This window comes from Musca autumnalis, unplaced genomic scaffold (genome assembly GCF_047663935.1).
Source record: "Musca autumnalis isolate F117 unplaced genomic scaffold, ASM4766393v1 scaffold_4, whole genome shotgun sequence".
Taxonomy (NCBI): domain Eukaryota; kingdom Metazoa; phylum Arthropoda; class Insecta; order Diptera; family Muscidae; genus Musca; species Musca autumnalis.
In genome coordinates this window covers 233,182,053-233,204,254 of record NW_027411977.1, presented here as the reverse complement: position 1 = coordinate 233,204,254, position 22,202 = coordinate 233,182,053, and the positions used below count along the sequence as shown (strand labels likewise).

Here is a 22,202-nt window from a genome sequence, read left to right as displayed (position 1 = left end):
AGTATCAAACTTACGACACACACCGTTAGGTGGTGTATAACGGTAGATTTTTTTCCAAACATCCTCGCCATCGTTTATCGTCGTAGAAAATACACAAACAACAAACTGACTGCCTGCCTGCCTGGTATTATTTTTTTCGCCATATCCGTCGTTCCATTTCTTGTTTGTTTGGTGTTCTTTTTTTTTGGGTGCAAGTTATTTCCTGCCCACCACAGCCCACGAAGTTATTGTCGGAGGGATATTAAGGCAGAAATTGAGGCTTTTTGCCACCGAAAAAAGGGAAAATCTACACCGTCGTCAATGGCGGCGTATGGGATTGTATCGACGCATTCATTGCCCAGTTGTAAATTGTGAAAAGTAGCCTTCTTTTGGGGGACTACAATATGTGGGTCTGTGGCTTTTAGTGGTGCTCGATTGTGAGAGTGTGGGCGTGTGTGTCTGGAGTGAAGCCGGCATAGATTTAAAAGGACCCACAACAAATTTTTGGGGAAATTTAAGAACGAAGTACTGTTCGTTGCATTGAATTCTTAACAAAGTGCATTCCAGATGTTGATGGTGATGATGACGATTATGGCATTGATGGCGGCCACAATGTGAATGCAAATCAAGGGCTATGGGTTACGTTTACACATTGCCTCACACCATCCGAAAATGCGTTGCTGCCCTGCACTACTCGGCGAATGAGTAACGCGAAACAGAGCGAATCAGTATTCGTGCCCCTGAGTGTGAGTATCATGGCAGCAGTGTAAACTTTCATCATCGTTTGGTCGGTCGGTCGTGTGCGCTGTGCTAGTCGTGTGTGGCAAGTGGCAAGCAAAACACCATCATCCAAAGAAGGTGCATTCATATATGTAGCCCCCAAAGCGAAGTAGAAGAAGCAAACCAAAGAACAACAAAGTGCAGCAGCATTGAAATGCAAAAGGCATTCCCCCAAATATGAACAAAAAAACCAGGTCCGAACCCACACCTCGTTCCACTACTGCACATTATTTGCCACATTCATTGATTCGAGGAGTCGCAACGTCGAAGTGCAAATAAGAAGAAAAAAAATTCTCAAAAAAAAAGAATCCACAACAGAAACTGTGTCTAAAGATTTAAAATATTGGTCAGTGCGAAACAAAGCAAATTCAAAACAAAACGTACGGAGAAAAAATAAAAATCGTAAAAAATAAGAAAAGTGTTTTAACTTTTAAAAAACAAATAAAACAAAATACTTTAGAAACTTTTTATACACTACAATATTTTATGCAATATGGCTAAGAAGATGATTGCCAGCAGCAGGAAGGTAAGCCAATTCTCTTCTTTCTTGCTTTTTTCTGTAAAAAATCAATAAATTTAGACAAACAGCTGGCATCAGACTTAATTGTTTTCCAAAAAAAATGAAAACCAAAATATTTTTTAACAAATTCTCTATCCACTTAAAAAATTAAAATAAAAAATATTTTTCATTTGATTTTTTTATATTTTTTTCCTCTATTTTTTTTGTTCTCCATCCTAGAACAATAGATTCAATTTTTTCTATGTGTGTGTAAGTTTTATTTTTACCGCTATTTTTATGAGTAGTTAGAGTAGGCAGCTGTCTCATTACGGTTTTAATAGTCTCTCAATGTTGTTATTGTTCTTGTTGTTGTTGTTTTGACTTTTGTTTTGTCTGTTGCCTACACTAATACGTTTGTAGTTACTACTACAGAACATCCATCTACTCTTTACTATAAGAGAGTAAAGGCAGTGATAACACACCATGGACAATATTGCAACTGTTGTGTTTTGTTTACTCTCATATTAAAGTGATTTCCTTCCTGCTAGGGTTGCCATAATAGTAAAATTGAGAAACAAAAGTTCTTGAAAAAACCCTTCGTGGCCTAGAAAAATTCTTTAAAAAATCCACGTGAGTGGCTGAGGTGTACAAAAATTATTTTAAAAGTCACTTTGCTGCCAGAGGCCTAGAAAAATTCTTTAAAAAATCCACGTTGCTGGTAGAAGCCTAGAAAAATTCTTTAAAAAATCCACGTTGCTGGCAGAAGCCTAGAAAAATTCTTTAAAATATCCACGTTGCTGGTAGAAGCCTAGACAAATTCTTTAAAAAAATCCACGTTGCTGATAGAAGCCTAGAAAAATTCTTTAAAAAATCCACGTTGCTTGTAGAAGCCTAGAAAAATTATTTAAAAAATCCACGTTGCTGGTAGAAGCCTAGAAAAATTCTTTAAAAAATCCACGTTGCTGGTAGATACCTAAAAAAATTCTTTAAAAAAATCCACGTTGCTGGTAGAAGCCTAGAAAAATTCTTTAAACAATCCACGTTGCTGGTAGAAGCCTAGAAAAATTCTTTAAAAAATCCACGTTGCTGGTAGAAGCCTAGAAAAATTATTTATTTGGTAGAAGCCTAGAAAAATTATTTAAAAAATCCACGTTGCTGGTAGAAGCCTAGAAAAATTATTTAAAAAATCCACGTTGCTGGTAGAAGCCTAGAAAAATTATTTAAAAAATCCACGTTGCTGGTAGAAGCCTAGAAAAATTATTTAAAAAATCCACGTTGCTGGTAGAAGCCTAGAAAAATTATTTAAAAAATCCACGTTGCTGGTAGAAGCCTAGAAAAAATATTTAAAAAATCCACGTTGCTGGTAGAAGCCTAGAAAAATTATTTAAAAAATCCACGTTGCTGGTAGAAGCCTAGAAAAATTATTTAAAAAATCCACGTTGCTGGTAGAAGCCTAGAAAAATTATTTAAAAAATCCACGTTGCTGGTAGAAGCCTAGAAAAATTATTTAAAAAATCCAAGTTGCTGGTAGAAGCCTAGAAAAATTATTTAAAAAATCCACGTTGCTGGTAGAAGCCTAGAAAAATTATTTAAAAAATCCACGTTGCTGGTAGAAGCCTAGAAAAATTATTTAAAAAATCCACGTTGCTGGTAGAAGCCTAGAAAAATTATTTAAAAAATCCACGTTGCTGGTAGAAGCCTAGAAAAATTATTTAAAAAATCCACGTTGCTGGTAGAAGCCTAGAAAAATTATTTAAAAAATCCACGTTGCTGGTAGAAGCCTAGAAAAATTATTTAAAAAATCCACGTTGCTGGTAGAAGCCTAGAAAAATTATTTAAAAAATCCACGTTGCTGGTAGAAGCCTAGAAAAATTATTTAAAAAATCCACGTTGCTGGTAGAAGCCTAGAAAAATTATTTAAAAAATCCACGTTGCTGGTAGAAGCCTAGAAAAATTATTTAAAAAATCCACGTTGCTGGTAGAAGCCTAGAAAAATTATTTAAAAAATCCACGTTGCTGGTAGAAGCCTAGAAAAATTATTTAAAAAATCCACGTTGCTGGTAGAAGCCAAGAAAAATTCTTTAAAAAATCCACGTTGCTGGTAGAAGCCTAGAAAAATTCTTTAAAAAATCCACGTTGCTGGTAGAAGCCTAGAAAAATTATTTAAAAAATCCACGTTGCTGGTAGAAGCCTAGAAAAATTATTTAAAAAATCCACGTTGCTGGTAGAAGCCTAGAAAAATTATTTAAAAAATCCACGTTGCTGGTAGAAGCCTAGAAAAATTATTTAAAAAATCCACGTTGCTGGTAGAAGCCTAGAAAAATTATTTAAAAAATCCACGTTGCTGGTAGAAGCCTAGAAAAATTATTTAAAAAATCCACGTTGCTGGTAGAAGCCTAGAAAAAATTCTTTAAAAAATCCACGTTGCTGGTAGAAGCCTAGAAAAATTCTTTAAAAAATCCACGTTGCTGGTAGAAGCCTAGGAAAAATTCGTTTAAAAAAATCCACGTTGCTGGTAGAAGCCTAGAAAAATTCATTAAAAAATCCACGTTGCTGGTAGAAGCCAAGAGAAATTCGTTAAAAAATCCACGTTGCTGGTAGAAGCCAAGAAAAATTCTTTAAAAAATCCACGTTGCTGGTAGAAGCCAAGAAAAATTCTTTAAAAAATCCACGTTGCTGGTAGAAGCCAAGAAAAATTCTTTAAAAAATCCACGTTGCTGGTAGAAGCCTAGAAAAATTCTTTAAAAAATCCACGTTGCTGGTAGAAGCCTAGAAAAATTCTTTAAAAAATCCACGTTACTGGTAGAAGCCAAGAAAAATTCGTTAAAAATCCACGTTACTGGTAGAAGCCAAGAAAAATTCGTTAAAAAAATCCACGTTGCTGGTAGAAGCCAAGAAAAATTCTTTAAAAAAATCCACGTTGCTGGTAGAAGCCAAGAAAAATTCTTTAAAAATCCACGTTGCTGGTAGAAGCCTAGAAAAATTCTTTAAAAAATCCACGTTGCTGGTAGAAGCCTAGAAAAATTCTTTAAAAAATCCACGTTGCTGCTAGAAGCCTAGAAAAATTCTTTAAAAATCCACGTTGCTGGTAGAAGCCTAGAAAAATTCTTAAGAAATCCACGTTGCTGGTAGAAGCCTAGAAAAATTATTTAAAAAATCCACTTTGCTGGTAGACGCCTAGAAAAATTATTTAAAAAATCCACTTTGCTGGTAGAAGCCAAGAAAAATTATTTAAAAAATCCACGTTGCTGGTAGAAGCCTAGAAAAATTCGTTAAAAAAATCCACGTTGCTGGTAGAAGCCTAGAAAAATTCATTAAAAAATCCACGTTGCTGGTAGAAGCCAAGAGAAATTCGTTAAAAAAATCCACGTTGCTGGTAGAAGCCAAGAAAATTCTTTAAAAAATCCACGTTGCTGGTAGAAGCCAAGAAAAATTCTTTAAAAAATCCACGTTGCTGGTAGAAGCCTAGAAAAATTCTTTAAAAAAATCCAAGTTGCTGGTAGAAGCCTAGAAAAATTCTTTAAAAAATCCACGTTACTGGTAGAAGCCAAGAAAAATTCGTTAAAAAATCCACGTTACTGGTAGAAGCCAAGAAAAATTCGTTAAAAAATCCACGTTGCTGGTAGAAGCCAAGAAAAATTCTTTAAAAAATCCACGTGCTGGTAGAAGCCAAGAAAAATTCTTTAAAAAATCCACGTTGCTGGTAGAAGCCTAGAAAAATTCTTTAAAAAATCCACGTTGCTGGTAGAAGCCTAGAAAAATTCTTTAAAAAAATCCACGTTGCTGCTAGAAGCCTAGAAAAATTCTTTAAAAAATCCACGTTGCTGGTAGAAGCCTAGAAAAATTCTTTAAGAAATCCACGTTGCTGGTAGAAGCCTAGAAAAATTATTTAAAAAATCCACTTTGCTGGTAGACGCCTAGAAAAATTATTTAAAAAATCCACTTTGCTGGTAGAAGCCAAGAAAAATTCTTTAAAAAATCCACGTTGCTGGTAGAAGCCTAGAAAAATTCTTTAAAAAATCACGTTGCTGGTAGAAGCCAAGAAAAATTCTTTAAAAAATCCACATTGCTGGTAGAAGCCAGAAAAATTCTTTAAAAAATCCACGTTGCTGGTAGAAGCCTAGAAAAATTCTTTAAAAATCCACGTTGCTGGTAGAAGCCTAGAAAAATTCTTTAAAAAATCCACGTTTGCTGGTAGAAGCCTAGAAAAATTCTTTAAAAAATCCACGTTGCTGGTAGAAGCCAAGAAAAATTCTTTAAAAATCACGTTGCTGGTAGAAGCCTAGAAAATTCTTTAAAAAATCCACGTTGCTGGTAGAAGCCTAGAAAAATTCTTTAAAAATCCACGTTGCTGGTAAGAGCCTAGAAAATCTTTAAAAATCCACGTTGCTGGTAGAAGCCTAGAAAAATTCTTTAAAAATCACGTTGCTGGTAGAAGCCTAGAAAAATTCTTTAAAAAATCCACGTTGCTGGTAGAAGCCTAGAAAAATTCTTTAAAAAATCCACGTTTTCTAGAGAAAAATTCTTAAAAAATCCACGTTTTCTAGAGAAAAATTCTTTTAAAAAATCCACGTTGCTGGTAGAAGCCTAGAAAAATTCATTAAAAAATCCACGTTGCTGGTAGAAGCCAAGAAAAATTCTTTAAAAAAATCCACGTTGCTGGTAGAAGCCTAGAAAAATTCTTTAAAAAATCCACGTTGCTGGTAGAAGCCTAGAAAAATTCTTTTAAAAAATCCACGTTGCTGGTAGAAGCCTAGAAAAATTCTTTAAAAAATCCACGTTTTCTAGAGAAAAATTCTTTAAAAAATCCACGTTTTCTAGAGAAAATTCTTTAAAAAATCCACGTTTTCTAGAGAAAAATTCTTTAAAAAATCCACGTTGCTGGTAGAAGCCTAGAAAAATTCGTTAAAAAAATACACGTTGCTGGTAGAAGCCTAGAAAAATTCATTAAAAATCCACGTTGCTGGTAGAAGCCAAGAAAAATTCTTTAAAAAATCCACGTTGCTGGTAGAAGCCTAGAAAAATTCTTTAAAAAATCCACGTTGCTGTAGAAGCCTAGAAAAATTCTTTAAAAAATCCACGTTGCTGTAGAAGCCTACAAAAATTCTTTTAAAAATCTACGTTGCTGGTAGAAACCAAGAAAAATTCTTTAAAAAATCCACGTTGCTGTTAGAAGCCTACAAAAATTCTTTTAAAAATCTACGTTGCTGGTAGAAACCAAGAAAAATTCGTTAAAAAATCCACGTTGCTGGTAGAAGCCAAGAAAAATTCGTTTAAAAAATCCACGTTGCTGGTAGAAGCCAAGAAAAATTCTTTAAAAAATCCACGTTGCTGGTAGAAGCCAAGAAAAATTCTTTAAAAAATCCACGTTGCTGGTAGAAGCCAAGAAAAATTCTTTAAAAAATCCACGTTGCTGGTAGAAGCCAAGAAAATTCTTTAAAAAATCCACGTTGCTGCTAGAAGCCTAGAAAAATTCTTTAAAAAATCCACGTTGCTGGTAGAAGCCTAGAAAAATTCTTTAAGAAATCCACGTTGCTGGTAGAAGCCAAGAAAAATTCTTTAAAAAATCCACGTTGCTGGTAGAAGCCTAGAAAAATTCTTTAAAAAATCCACGTTGCTGGTAGAAGCCTAGAAAAATTCTTTAAAAAATCGACGTTGCTGGTAGAAGCCAAGAAAAATTCTTTAAAAAATCCACATTGCTGGTAGAAGCCTAGAAAAATTCTTTAAAAATCCACGTTGCTGGTAGAAGCCAAGAAAAATTCTTTAAAAAATCCACGTTGCTGGTAGAAGCCTAGAAAAATTCTTTAAAAAATCGACGTTGCTGGTAGAAGCCAAGAAAAATTCTTTAAAAAATCCACATTGCTGGTAGAAGCCTAGAAAAATTCTTTAAAAATCCACGTTGCTGGTAGAAGCCAAGAAAAATTCTTTAAAAAATCCACGTTGCTGGTAGAAGCCAAGAAAATTTCTTTTAAAAAATTCACGTTGCTGGTAGAAGCCTAGAAAAATTCTTTAAAAAATCCACGTTGCTGGTAGAAGCCTAGAAAAATTCTTTAAAAAATCCACGTTGCTGGTAGAAGCCAAGAAAAATTCTTTTAAAAAATCCACGTTGCTGGTAGAAGCCAAGAAAAATTCTTTAAAAAATCCACGTTGCTGGTAGAAGCCTAGAAAAATTCTTTAAAAAATCCACGTTGCTGGTAGAAGCCTAGAAAAATTCTTTAAAAAAATCCACGTTGCTGGTAGAAGCCAAGAAAAATTCTTTAAAAAATCCACGTTGCTGGTAGAAGCCAAGAAAAATTCTTTAAAAAATCCACGTTGCTGGTAGAAGCCTAGAAAATTCTTTAAAAAATCCACGTTGCTGGTAGAAGCCTAGAAAAATTCTTTAAAAAATCCACGTTGCTGGTAGAAGCCTAGAAAAATTCTTTTAAAAAATCCACGTTGCTGGTAGAAGCCAAGAAAAATTCTTTAAAAAATCCACGTTGCTGGTAGAAGCCCAGAAAAATTCTTTAAAAAAATCCACGTTGCTGGCAGAAGCCTAGAAAAATCCTTAAAAAATCCACGTTGCTGGTAGAAGCCTAGAAAAATTATTTAAAAAATCCACTTTGCTGGTAGAAGCCTAAAAAAATTCTTTAAAAAATCCACGTTGCTGGTAGAAGCCTAGAAAAATTCTTAAAAAAATCCACGTTGCTGGTAGAAGCCTAGAAAAATTCTTTAAAAAATCCACGTTGCTGGCAGAAGCCTAGAAAATTCTTTAAAAAATTAACGTTGCTGGTAGAAGCCTAGGAAAATTCTTTAAAAAATCCACGTTGCTGGTAGAAGCCTAGAAAAATTCTTTAAAAAATCCACGTTGCTGGTAGAAGCCTAGAAAATTCTTTAAAAAATCCACGTTGCTGGTAGAAGCCTAGAAAAAATTCTTTAAAAAATCCACGTTGCTGGTAGAAGCCTAGAAAAATTCTTTAAAAAATCCACGTTGCTGGTAGAAGCCTAGAAAAATTCTTTAAAAAATCCACGTTTTCTAGAGAAAAATTCTTTTAAAAAATCCACGTTTTCTAGAGAAAAATTCTTTAAAAAATCCACGTTTTCTAGAGAAAATTCTTTAAAAAATCCACGTTTTCTAGAGAAAAATTCTTAAAAAATCCACGTTTTCTAGAGAAAAATTCTTTAAAAAATCACGTTTTCTAGAGAAAAATTCTTTAAAAAATCCACGTTTTCTAGAGAAAAATTCTTTAAAAAATCCACGTTTTCTAGAGAAAAATTCTTTAAAAATCCACGTTTTCTAGAGAAAAATTCTTTAAAAATCCACGTTTTCTAGAGAAAAATTCTTTAAAAAATCCACGTTTTCTAGAGAAAAATTCTTTAAAAAATCCACGTTTTCTAGAGAAAAATTCTTTAAAAAATCCACGTTTTCTAGAAGAAAAATTCTTTAAAAAAATCCACGTTTTCTAGAGAAAAATTCTTTAAAAAATCCACGTTTTCTAGAGAAAAATTCTTTAAAAATCCACGTTTTCTAGAGAAAAATTCTTTAAAAAAATCCACGTTTTCTAGAGAAAAATTCTTTAAAAAATCCACGTTTTCTAGTGAAAAATTCTTTAAAAAATCCACGAAAAATTCTTTAAAAAATCCACGTTTTCTAGAGAAAAATTCTTTAAAAAATCCACGTTTTCTAGAGAAAAATTCTTTAAAAAATCCACGTTTTCTAGAGAAAAATTCTTTAAAAAATCCACGTTTTCTAGAGAAAAATTCTTTAAAAAATCCACGTTTTCTAGAGAAAAATTCTTTAAAAATCCACGTTTTCTAGAGAAAAATTCTTTAAAAAATCCACGTTTTCTAGAGAAAAATTCTTTAAAAATCCACGTTTTCTAGAGAAAAATTCTTTAAAAATCCACGTTTTCTAGAGAAAAATTCTTTAAAAAATCCACGTTTTCTAGAGAAAAATTCTTTAAAAATCCACGTTTTCTAGAGAAAAATTCTTTAAAAAAATCCACGTTTTCTAGAGAAAAATTCTTTAAAAAATCCACGTTTTCTAGAGAAAAATTCTTTAAAAAATCCACGTTTTCTAGAGAAAAATTCTTAAAAAAATCCACGTTTTCTAGAGAAAAATTCTTTTAAAAATCCACGTTTTCTAGAGAAAAATTCTTTAAAAAATCCACGTTTCTAGAGAAAAATTCTTTAAAAAATCCACGTTTTTCTAGAGAAAAATTCTTAAAAATCCACGTTTTCTAGAGAAAAATTCTTTAAAAAATCCACGTTTTCTAGAGAAAATTCTTTAAAAAATCCACGTTTTCTAGAGAAAAATTCTTTAAAAAATCCACGTTTTCTAGAGAAAAATTCTTTAAAAAATCCACGTTTTCTAGAGAAAAATTCTTTAAAAAATCCACGTTTTCTAGAGAAAAATTCTTTAAAAAATCCACGTTTTTCTAGAGAAAAATTCTTTAAAAAATCCACGTTTTCTAGAGAAAAATTCTTTAAAAAATCCACGTTTTCTAGAGAAAAATTCTTTAAAAAATCCACGTTTTCTAGAGAAAAATTCTTTAAAAAATCCACGTTTTCTAGAGAAAAATTCTTTAAAAAATCCACGTTTTCTAGAGAAAAATTCTTTAAAAAATCCCACGTTTTCTAGAGAAAAATTCTTTAAAAATCCACGTTTTCTAGAGAAAAATTCTTTAAAAAAATCCACGTTTTCTAGAGAAAAATTCTTTAAAAAATCCACGTTTTCTAGAGAAATATTCTTTAAAAAATACACGTTTTCTAGAGAAAAATTCTTTAAAAATCCACGTTTTCTAGAGAAAAATTCTTTAAAAAATCCACGTTTTCTAGAGAAAAATTCTTTAAAAAATCCACGTTTTCTAGAGAAAAATTCTTTAAAAAATCCACGGTTTTCTAGAGAAATATTCTTTAAAAAATCCACGTTTTCTAGAGAAAAATTCTTTAAAAAATCCACGTTTTCTAGAGAAAAATTCTTTAAAAAATCCACGTTTTCTAGAGAAAATTCTTTAAAAAATCCACGTTTTCTAGAGAAAAATTCTTTAAAAAATCCACGTTTTCTAGAGAAAAATTCTTTAAAAATCCACGTTTTCTAGAGAAAAATTCTTTAAAAAATCCACGTTTTCTAGAGAAATATTCTTTAAAAAATCCACGTTTTCTAGAGAAATATTCTTTAAAAATCCACGTTTCTAGAGGAAATATTCTTTTAAAAATCCACGTTTTTCTAGAGAAATATTCTTTAAAAAATCCACGTTTTCTAGAGAAATATTCTTTAAAAAATCCACGTTTTCTAGAGAAATATTCTTTAAAAAATCCACGTTTTCTAGAGAAATATTCTTTAAAAAATCCACGTTTTCTAGAGAAATATTCTTTAAAAAATCCACGTTTTCTAGAGAAATATTCTTTAAAAAATCCATGTTTTCTAGAGAAATATTCTTTAAAAAATCCAACGTTTTCTAGAGAAATATTCTTTAAAAAATCCACGTTCTCTAGAGAAATATTCTTTAAAAAATCCACGTTTTCTAGAGAAATATTCTTTAAAAAATCCACGTTTTCTAGAGAAATATTCTTTAAAAAATCCACGTTTTCTAGAGAAATATTCTTTAAAAATCCACGTTTTCTAGAGAAATATTCTTTAAAAAATCCACGTTTTCTAGAGAAATATTCTTTAAAAAAATCCACGTTTTCTAGAGAAATATTCTTTAAAAAATCCACGTTTTCTAGAGAAATATTCTTTAAAAATCCACGTTTTCTAGAGAAAAATTCTTAAAAAAATCCACGTTTTCTAGAAGAAAAATTCTTTAAAAAATCCACGTTTCTAGAGAAAAATTCTTTAAAAATCCACGTTTTCTAGAGGACAATTCTTTAAAAAATCCACGTTTTCTAGAGAAAAATTCTTTAAAAAATCCACGTTGCTGGTAGAAGCCTAGAAAAATTCTTTAAAAATCCACGTTGCTGGTAGAAGCCTAGAAAAATTCTTTAAAAATCCACGTTGCTGGTAGAAGCCTAGAAAAATTCTTTAAAAATCCACGTTGCTGGTAGAAGCCTAGAAAAATTCTTTAAAAAATCCACGTTGCTGGTAGAAGCCTAGAAAAATTCTTTAAAAAATCACGTTGCTGGTAGAAGCCCAGAAAAATTCTTTAAAAAATCCACGTTGCTGGTAGAAGCCTAGAAAAATTCTATAAAAAAAATCCACGTTGCTGGTAGAAGCCTAGAAAAATTCTTTAAAAAATCCACGTTGCTGGTAGAAGCCTAGAAAAATTCTATAAAAAAATCCACGTTGCTGGTAGAAGCCTAGAAAAATTCTTTAAAAATCCACGTTGCTGGTAGACGCCTAGAAAAATTATTTAAAAAATCCACTTTGCTGGTAGAAGCCTAGAAAAATTCTTTAAAAAATCCACGTTGCTGGTAGAAGCCTAGAAAAATTCTTTAAAAATCCACGTTGCTGGTAGAAGCCTAGAAAAATTCTTTAAAAATCCACGTTGCTGGTAGAAGCCTAGAAAAATTCTTTAAAAAATCTACGTTGCTGGTAGAAGCTTAGAAAAATTATTTAAAAAATCCACGTTGCTGGTAGAAGCCTAGAAAAATTCTTTAAAAAATCCAAGTTGCTGGTAGAGCCTAGAAAAATTCTTTAAAAAATCCACGTTGCTGGTAGAAGCCAAGAAAAATTCTTTAAAAAATCCACGTTGCTGGTAGAAGCCAAGAAAATTCTTTAAAAAATCCACATGAATGGCTGAGGTCTACAAAAATTATTTTAAAAGTCATTTAGCTGCCAGAGGCCTAGAAAAATTCTTTAAAAAATCCACGTTGCTGGTAGAAGCCTAGAAAAATTCTTTAAAAAATCCACGTTGCTGGTAGAAGCCTAGAAAAGTTCTTTAAAAAATCCACGTTGCTGGTAGAAGCCTAGAAAAATTCTTTAAAAAATCCATGTTGCTGGTAGAAGCTTAGAAAAATTATTTAAAAAATCCACGTTGCTGGTAGAAGCCTAGAAAAATTCTTTAAAATCCACGTTGCTGTTAGAAGCCTAGAAAAATCATTTAAAAAAATTTACGTTGCTGGTAGAAGCCTAGAAAAATTCTTTAAAAAATCCACGTTGCTGGTAGAAGCCTAGAAAAATCATTTAAAAAATGTACGTTGCTGGTAGAAGCCTAGAAAAATTCTTTAAAAATCCACGTTGCTGGTAGAAGCCTAGAAAATTTCTTTAAAAAATCCACGTTGCTGGTAGAAGCCTAGAAAAATCTTTAAAAAATCCACATGAATGGCTGAGGTCTACAAAAATTATTTTAAAAGTCACTTTGCTGCCAGATGCCTAGAAAAATTCTTTAAAAAATCCACGTTGCTGGTAGAAGCCTAGATAAATTCTTTAAAAAATCCACGTTGCTGGTAGAAGCCTAGAAAATTCTTTAAAAAATCCACATGAATGGCTGAGGTCTACAAAAATTATTTTAAAAAGTCACTTTGCTGCCAGAGGCCTAGAAAAAATTTCTTTAACAAATCCACGTTGCTGGTAGAAGCCTAGAAAATTTCTTTAAAAAATCCCACGTTGCTGGTAGAAGCCTAGAAAAATTCGTTAAAAAATCCACGTTGCTGGTAGAAGCCAAGAAAAATTATTTAAAAAATCCACGCTGCTGATAGAAGCCTAGAACAACTATTTAAAAAAATCCCACGTTGCTGGTAGAAGCCAAGAAAAATTATTTAAAAAATCCACGTTGCTGGTAGAAGCCTAGAAAAATGATTTAAAAAATCCACGCTGCTGATAGAAGCCTAGAACAACTATTTAAAAAAATCCACGTTGCTGGTAGAAGCCAAGAAAAATTATTTAAAAAATCCACGTTGCTGGTAGAACCCTAGAAAAAATATTTAAAAAATCCACGCTGCTGATAGAAGCCTAGAACAACTATTTAAAAAAATCCACGTTGTTGGTAGAAGCCTAGAAAAATTCTTAAAAAAATCCACGTTGCTGGTAGAAGCCTAGAAAAATTCTTTAAAAAATCCACGTTGCTGGAAAATAGAGAAAAATTCTTTAAAAAATCCACGTTTCTAGAGAAAAATTCTTTAAAAAATCCACGTTTTCTAGAGAAAAATTCTTTAAAAAATCCACGTTTTCTAGAGAAAAATTCTTTAAAAAATCCACGTTTTCTAGAGAAAAATTCTTTAAAAAATCCACGTTTTCTAGAGAAAAATTCTTTAAAAAAATCCACGTTTTCTAGAGAAAAATTCTTTAAAAAATCCACGTTTTTCTAGAGAAAAATTCTTTAAAAAAATCCACGTTTTCTAGAGAAAAATTCTTTAAAAAAATCACGTTTTCTAGAGAAAAATTCTTTAAAAATCCACGTTTTCTAGAGAAAAATTCATTTAAAAAATCCACGTTTTCTAGAGAAAAATTCATTAAAATCCACGTTTTCTAGAGAAAAATTCTTTAAAAAATCCACGTTTTCTAGAGAAAAATTCTTTAAAAAAATCCACGTTTTCTAGAGAAAATTCTTTAGAAATCCACGTTTTCTAGAGAAAAATTCTTAAAAAATCCCACGTTTTCTAGAAAAAAATTCTTAAAAAATCCACGTTTTCTAGAGAAAATTTCTTTAAAAAATCCACGTTTACTAAAGAAAAATTCTTTAAAAAATCCACGTTTTCTAGAGAAAAATTCTTTAAAAAATCGACGTTTTCTAGAGAAAAATTCTTTAAAAAATCCACGTTTTCTAGAGAAAAATTCTTTAAAAAATCCACGTTTTCTAGAGAAAAATTCTTTAAAAAATCCACGTTTTCTAGAGAAAAAATTCTTTAAAAAGTCCACGTTTCTAGAGAAAAATTCTTTAAAAATCCACGTTTTCTAGAGAAAATTCTTTAAAAAATCCACATTTTCTAGAGAAAAATTCTTTAAAAATTTTTTTTTTCTAGAGAAAAATTCTTTAAAAATCCATTTTGTCTTTAGAAACAAGTGGTATTAAATAATTTAAATAATTAAATTGGCAGCCCTTATTTATTTTCTGTGTCTCTCTTCTGAGGGAACTTTCAAACTATAACCGTAATTATCTCTCAACGTATCTCAACTTGAAATGTATATTCGGCTCTTTCCCTAAAACTCTCACTCTCTCTCAGTATAGGTTTTATTTGTATTGTAGTATAAAGGAGAGTTGTTGTTGTTACTATTGTAGTTAAGTTCAGCTTGCCTTAGCAAGGAATTTCACTTTTAATTTTGACAATACACACACAACTGCACTAGAATACAAAGTCTAGTGTATAGTATTTTGGTTGTTGGATTGGAAAGGCAACAACTTAAATTTGGTGGGGCGAGAGAGAGAGAGCGAGACATTCTCAGGAAGTGGCTGCCATTTAGAAGTACCACCACACAGAAGAAATGATAATAAACTCTACTTCGGTTTGCATTGTTTATGTTTTCTCGGTGAAATGCCGCCGGAATTGTTTATGTTGTGCACTCAAATTAAATCGTCTAATTTATGAAATTATTAAATAAATTTATATACATAATATGTGTATTATGTTTCTAGTTTTAGTGCGTAATGACTATTTTGTCTTAAATTAATTTAAATAATAATTTTTTCTCTTCCTCCTCTTCCTTTACAGAATTTAAGGCAATATTTTATAACAATTTTATGCTGAATGCAATCCCATTGAATTATCTACGAATTATACGAAAAATAAAATTACTTAAAGAAAAATGAATTTTTCACCATTTGGTAATCCATTTCCCGGTACCATACCGGGTATAGCTCAATTTACTACCACAACAACACCATTGGTATCCACGGCAACCTCGGCTGCGGCAGTGGCCACGGTAACATCGACGGCATCATTGCAACAGCAGCAACAGGATACGGCAGCTGCTGCTGCTGTGGCGGCCGCAGCGGCTGCCGGTAATCGTTACCACCAGCAGCAACAACAACAACAACAGCAGCAGCAACAACAACAACAGCAACAAAGTACCTCAACAATTAGTATGACCCATCAATCAGCCTGCCATACAAGTTGCTACCGCCACTGCACTGCCAGCCAAGTTTCGTACCAATCAGGATGGTGGGGATGGTGATAAATATAATGGTCATATGGTTACCCTGACAACCACTGGAACAGCTGGAACAACCAGCGGAAATCAACAGCAGCAGCAACAGCAGGCTCAGCAGCAGCAACAACAACAGCAAGCAACACAATATACCGCCACAATACCCGCCTATAATCAACAAACTGAAGATAAACGCTTGGTCCAAGCAGCCATTGCTTATCCGCAGAGTACAATAACAGCTTCCACATCAGCGGCGGCCGCTGCCACCGCTTTAGGTTTACAACAGGCTCAACTACAACCGGGCACATCGACACAAACGGCCCAACTGCAGACACAGCTGACGGCGCCGCAGGAGTTAACTCAGGATCTCTGCAATGCAATATTGCAACAACAAGGTGTGGATTCAAAACGTGGTGAGTTATAATAGTCTAAGACCCGGGGCAATAGAGAAGAAGAAGAAAAAATATAAGAGATAGGTTAAGTATCGGTGGGACAACAAGTCAACGGTAGACGGACTGAAGACAATAAATTAAAAACTAAGAGGAATAGAATTTAAGGTTTCCTAAGGAAGACCGAATTGCAATTTTCCCATGGAAAAACCTTATTCAGCCAGACTGATTGAAGATTTTCTAATGAAAACCTTATTCAGCCAGGCTCAATTGAAGATTTTCTAATGAAAACCTTATTAAGCCAGGCTGAATTGAAGATTTCCTAATGAAAACCTTATTAAGCCAGGCTGAATTGAAGATTTCCTAATGAAAACCTTATTCAGCCAGGCTGAATGGAAGATTTTCTAATGAAAACCTTATTCAGCCAGGCTGAATTGAAGATTTTCTAATGAAAACCTTATTCAGCCAGGCTGAATTGAAGATTTTCTAATGACAACTTTATTCAGCCAGGCTGAATTGAAGATTTTCTAATGAAAACCTTATTCAGCCAGGCTGAATTGAAGATTTTCTAATGAAAACCTTATTCAGCCAGGCTGAATTGAAGATTTTCTAATGAAAACCTTATTCAGCGAGGCTGAATTGAAGATTTTCTAATGAAAACCTTATTCAGCCAGGCTGAATTGAAGATTTTCTAATGAAAACCTTATTCAGCCAGGCTGAATTGAAGATTTTCTAATGAAAACCTTATTCAGCCAGGCTGAATTGAAGATTTTCTAATGAAAACCTTATTCAGCCAAGCTGAATTGAAGATGTTCTAATGAAAACCTTTTTCAGCCAGGCTGAATATAAGATTTTCTAATGAAAACCTTATTCAGCCAGGCTGAATAGAAGATTTTCTAATGAAAACCTTATTCAGCCAGGCTGAATAGAAGATTTTCTAATGAAAACCTTATTCAGCCAGGCTGAATAGAAGATTTTCTAATGAAAACCTTATTCAGCCAGGCTGAATAGAAGATTTTCTAATGAAAACCTTATTCAGCCAGGCTGAATTGAAGATTTTCTAATGAAAACCTTATTCAGCCAGGCTGAATTAAAGATTTTCTAATGAAAACCTTATTCAGCCAGGCTGAATTGAAGATTTTCTAATGAAAACCTCATTCAGCCAGGCTGAATTGAAGATTTTCTAATGAAAACCTTATTCAGCCAGGCTGAATTGAAGATTATCTAATGAAAACCTTATTCAGCCAGGCTGAATTGAAGATTTTCTAATGAAAACCTTATGCAGCCAGGCTGAATTAAAGATTTTCTAATGAAAACCTTATTCAGCCAGGCTGAATTGAAGATTTTCTAATGAAAACCTTATTTCTAGGTTTTGAAGATTTTCTAATGAAAACCTTATTCAGCCAGGCTGAATTGAAGATTTTCAAATGAAACCCTTATTCAGCCAGGCTGAATTGAAGATTTTCTAATGAAAACCTTATTCAGCCAGGCTGAATTGAAGATTTTCTAATGAAAACCATATTCAGCCAAGCTGAATTGAAGATGTTCTAATGAAAACCTTTTTCAGCCAGGCTGAATAGAAGATTTTCTAATGAAAACCTTATTCAGCCAGGCTGAATAGAAGATTTTCTAATGAAAACCTTATTCAGCCGGGCTGAATAGAAGATTTTCTAATGAAAACCTTATTCAGCCAGACTGAATTGAAGATTTTCTAATGAAAACCTTATTCAGCCAGGCTGAATTGAAGATTTTCTAATGAAAACCTTATTCAGCCAGGCTGAATTGAAGATTTTCTAATGAAAACCTTATTCCGCCAGGCTGAATTGAAGATTTTCTAATGAAAACCTTATTCAGCCAGGCTGAATTGAAGATTTTCTAATGAAAACCTTATTCAGCCAGGCTGAATTGAAGATTTTCTAATGAAAACCTTATTCAGCCAGGCTGAATTGAAGATTTTCTAATGAAAACCTTATTCAGCCAGGCTGAATTGAAGATTTTCTAATGAAACCCTTATTCAGCCAGGCTGAATAGAAGATTTTCTAATGAAAACCTTATTCAGCCAGACTGAATTGAAGATTTTCTAATGAAAACCTTATTCAGCCAGGCTGAATTGAAGATTTTCTAATGAAAACCTTATTCAGCCAGGCTGAATTGAAGATTTTCTAATGAAAACCTTAGTCAGACAGGCTGAATTGAAGATTTCTAATGAAAACCTTATTCAGCCAGGCTGAATTGAAGATTTTCTAATGAAAACCTTATTCAGCCAGGCTGAATTGAAGATTTTCTAATGAAAACCTTATTCAGCCAGGCTGAATTGAAGATTTTCTAATGAAAACCTTATTCAGCCAGGCTGAATTGAAGATTTTCTAATGAAAACCTTATTCAGCCAGGCTGAATTGAAGATTTTCTAATGAAAACCTTATTCAGCCAGGCTGAATTGAAGATTTTCTAATGAAAACCTTATTCAGCCAGGCTGAATTGAAGATTTTCTAATGAAAACCTTATTCAGCCAGGCTGAATTGAAGATTTTCTAATGAAAACCTTATTCAGCCAGGCTGAATTGAAGATTTTCTAATGAAAACCTTATTCAGCCAGGCTGAATTGAAGATTTTCTAATGAAAACCTTATTCAGCCAGGCTGAATTGAAGATTTTCTAATGAAAACCTTATTCAGCCAGGCTGAATTGAAGATTTTCTAATGAAAACCTTATTCAGCCAGTCTGAATTGAAGATTTTCTAATGAAAACCTTATTGAGCCAGGCTGAATTGAAGATTTTCTAATGAAAACCTTATTCAGCCAGGCTGAATTGAAGATTTTCTAATGAAAACCTTATTTAGCCAGGCCGAATTGAAGATTTTCTAATGAAAACCTTATTCAGCCAGGCTGAATTGAAGATTTTCTAATGAAAACCTTATTCAGCCAGGCTGAATTGAAGATTTTCTAATGAAAACCTTATTCAGCCAGGCTGAATTGAAGATTTTCTAATGAAAACCTTATTCAGCCAGGCTGAATTAAATATTTTCTAATGAAAACCTTAAAAAAAACAGAAGATTTCTTAACGGAAACCCTATTCAGCCAGGCTGAATTGAAGATTTCCCAACGAAAACTTTATGTAGCCAGGTTGAATTTAAGATTTTTCTAACGAAAACTTTTTTCAGCCTGGCTGAATAAGTATTTCCATAGGAAATTTGCAATTCAGCCTTCATATGGACAAACTTCATATGGACAGGCTGAATTGCAAATTTCCTATGCAAAATTCTTATTCAGCCAGGCTGAACTGCAAATTTCCTATGGAAATTCTTATTCAGCCAGGCTGAATTGCAAATTTCCTATGGAAATTCTTATTCAGCCAGGCTGAATTGCAAATTTCCTATGGAAATTCTTATTCAGCCAGGCTGAATTGCAAATTTCCTATGGAAATTCTTATTCAGCCAGGCTGAATTGCAAATTTCCTATGGAAATTCTTATTCAGCCAGGCTGAATTGCAAATTTCCTATGGAAATTCTTATTCAGCCAGGCTGAATTGCAAATTTCCTATGGAAATTCTTATTCAGCCAGGCTGAATTGCAAATTTCCTATGGAAATTCTTATTCAGCCAGGCTGAATTGCAAATTTCCTATGGAAATTCTTATTCAGCCAGGCTGAATTGCAAATTTCCTATGGAAATTCTTATTCAGCCAGGCTGAATTGCAAATTTCCTATGGAAATTCTTATTCAGCCATTCTGAATTGCAAATTTCCTATGGAAATTCTTATTCAGCCAGGCTGAATTGCAAATTTCCTATGGAAATTCTTATTCAGCCAGGCTGAATTGCAAATTTCCTATGGAAATTCTTATTCAGCCAGGCTGAATTGCAAATTTCCTATGGAAATTCTTATTCAGCCAGGCTGAATTGCAAATTTCCTATGGAAATTCTTATTCAGCCAGGCTGAATTGCAAATTTCCTATGGAAATTCTTATTCAGCCAGGCTGAATTGCAAATTTCCTATGGAAATTCTTATTCAGCCAGGCTGAATTGCAAATTTCCTATGGAAATTCTTATTCAGCCAGGCTGAATTGCAAATTTCCTATGGAAATTCTTATTCAGCCAGGCTGAATTGCAAATTTCCTATGGAAATTCTTATTCAGCCAGGCTGAATTGCAAATTTCCTATGGAAATTCTTATTCAGCCAGGCTGAATTGCAAATTTCCTATGGAAATTCTTATTCAGCCAGGCTGAATTGCAAATTTCCTATGGAAATTCTTATTCAGCCAGGCTGAATTGCAAATTTCCTATGGAAATTCTTATTCAGCCAGGCTGAATTGCAAATTTCCTATGGAAATTCTTATTCAGCCAGGCTGAATTGCAAATTTCCTATGGAAATTCTTATTCAGCCTGGCTGAATTGCAAATTTCCTATGGAAATTTATATTCAGCCTGGCTGAATTGCAAATTTCCTATGGAAATTCTTATTCAGCCAGGCTGAATTGCAAATTTCCTATGGAAATTCTTATTCAGTCAGGCTGAATTGCAAATTTCCTGTGGAAATTCTTATTCAGTCAGGCTGAATTGCAAATTTCCTATGGAAATTCTTATTCAGCCTGGCTGAATTACAAATTTCCCGTGGAAATTCTTATTCAGCCAAGCTTAATTGAAGTTTAAGGGGTTCCTTTATAATTTTAGTTGGGATTCTAGTAGTGGACAGTGATTTTTTTTTTAAATTCTGGAATTTTTTCAAAAACTAAATTCTCCTTTTTTTCTTATCTTTCCCTCATCTAGTGTTACAAAATACCTCATGGCAATCACTGACCCCCGGTACAACTGTTGCAGATTATCTCTCACATCTTCCGGCAAACACCTTGCCCCTATCGTTGCATCATTTTTTAAAATATTCCGCTGAAAATATTAAAAAAGAAAATCAAAATGTCGTAAGTACTGAAACTGAAATGACAGTTGCCAGTTCAAACAAACAAACATCTCCTGGGGCCATCAATTATTTTCTTTTCGAACTTCCTCAGGTCTTACAGGTGCAAACGGGACCACCATTGGGTTTAAATACAATAACGGGGTCGACAACCATAACAATACCTCAGCAACAGCTGCAACAAGTTACAGCAACGATGCAGGATCAACAGCAGCAACAACAACAGCAGCAGCAACAACAACAAGTTGTGGCTGGAGTTTTGCAGGCGGCTAGTCAATTGCAAACTCAAGTATCGGTGGGTAATCTGACCGGTGCCATACAAACGCTGCAACAGGCCACAACAAGTGGCACCGGGGCAGCTACCACTGCCCAAGCTACCACCTCCACTTCAGCCGCTGGCACCACCACAAAGCGCAAGAAGCGAAAAAAGCGTGTTAAGGAACGTAAACCCAAACCACGCCCTGGTGAGGTGAGGCTAATCACAGCCCTCGATGGTAGCCCCCTTTACATGTGTCCCGAATGTCAAGTCTGCTATCCAGAACCTGAACTGCTGGAAATCCATTTGGTGGGCCACAATGCAGAACGCCGTTATATCTGTGATATTTGTCAAGCCACCCTTAAGCGCAAAGATCATCTGACGCGTCACAAACAATCCCATAATCCTGAACGACCCTTCATTTGTACCGTTTGCCTGAAAGCTTTCAAGCGGAAAGAACAGCTGAGCCTGCATTTTGTCATACATTCCGGGGAAAAGCGCCATCTGTGCCAAGAATGTGGCAAAGGATTTTATCGCAAAGATCACCTAAGAAAGCACACCCGATCGCACATAGCCCGCAGAGTCAAGGCGGAGCTGACTTTACAAAATGAAAGTGAAAATGGTACAAGTATGTTGCAACCGGTTGCAGGGGCATTGGCGGCAGTACAAGCAACTTTACAACAGGTGCAACAACAGCAGCAACAACAACAGCAACAGTCTCAAGCTCAACAGCAGCAGCAACAACAACAACAGACCTCACAAACCCAACAGCAACAAGTTCAACAAATTCAAACCCAACAACTGCAACAACATCATGTGGTTGTTACGCAGCAACAACAACAACAGCAGCAGCAACAACAGAATCCTCAACAGCAACAAATGCAAATGCCTAATTAGCCCCCACCTAGCGGTGGGGGAGGCAGCGTCACACAACAAGAATTTTGTAAAGTTAGTTAGTGTTGTTTTCCCCCTCTTCAGTTCTGCTTTGCAATTTGTTGAATATTACATTGAGTTTTCGAGTATACGAAATCCAGAGACGGGATAGCGGAATCCCCCACATTAAAAGAAAGTGGCGCCCAACATAAAATCTATCAACCCAAATAGTAGCTTTGTAATTCAGCCTGTCTGAATACGAATTTCCATAGGAAATTTGCAATTCAGCCTGGCTGAATAAGAATTTCCCTAGGAAATTTGCAATTCAACCTGGCTGAATAAGAATTTCCCTAGGAAAATTGCAAATTTCCTATGGAAATTTGCACTTCAGCCTGGCTGAATAAGAATTTCCATAGGAAATTTGCAATTCAGCCTGGCTGAATAAGAATTTCCATAGGAAATTTGCAATTCAGCCTGGCTGAATAAGAATTTCCATAGGAAATTTGCAATTCAGCCTGGCT

General features: G+C 33.8%; 1 protein-coding gene across 1 annotated transcript; it reads left to right on the top strand.

Moving 5' to 3' along the window:
- Positions 1-21,947, top strand: LOC141402072 (uncharacterized). The gene is given in 5 exon segments (XM_073982697.1): positions 1-1,285; positions 14,825-15,205; positions 15,207-15,673; positions 20,408-20,556; positions 20,647-21,947. Coding segments are annotated over 4 exon segments (1,962 nt in total). The 5' UTR covers positions 1-1,285; positions 14,825-14,918; the 3' UTR covers positions 21,706-21,947.
- The last annotated feature ends 255 nt before the right edge of the window (positions 21,948-22,202 follow it).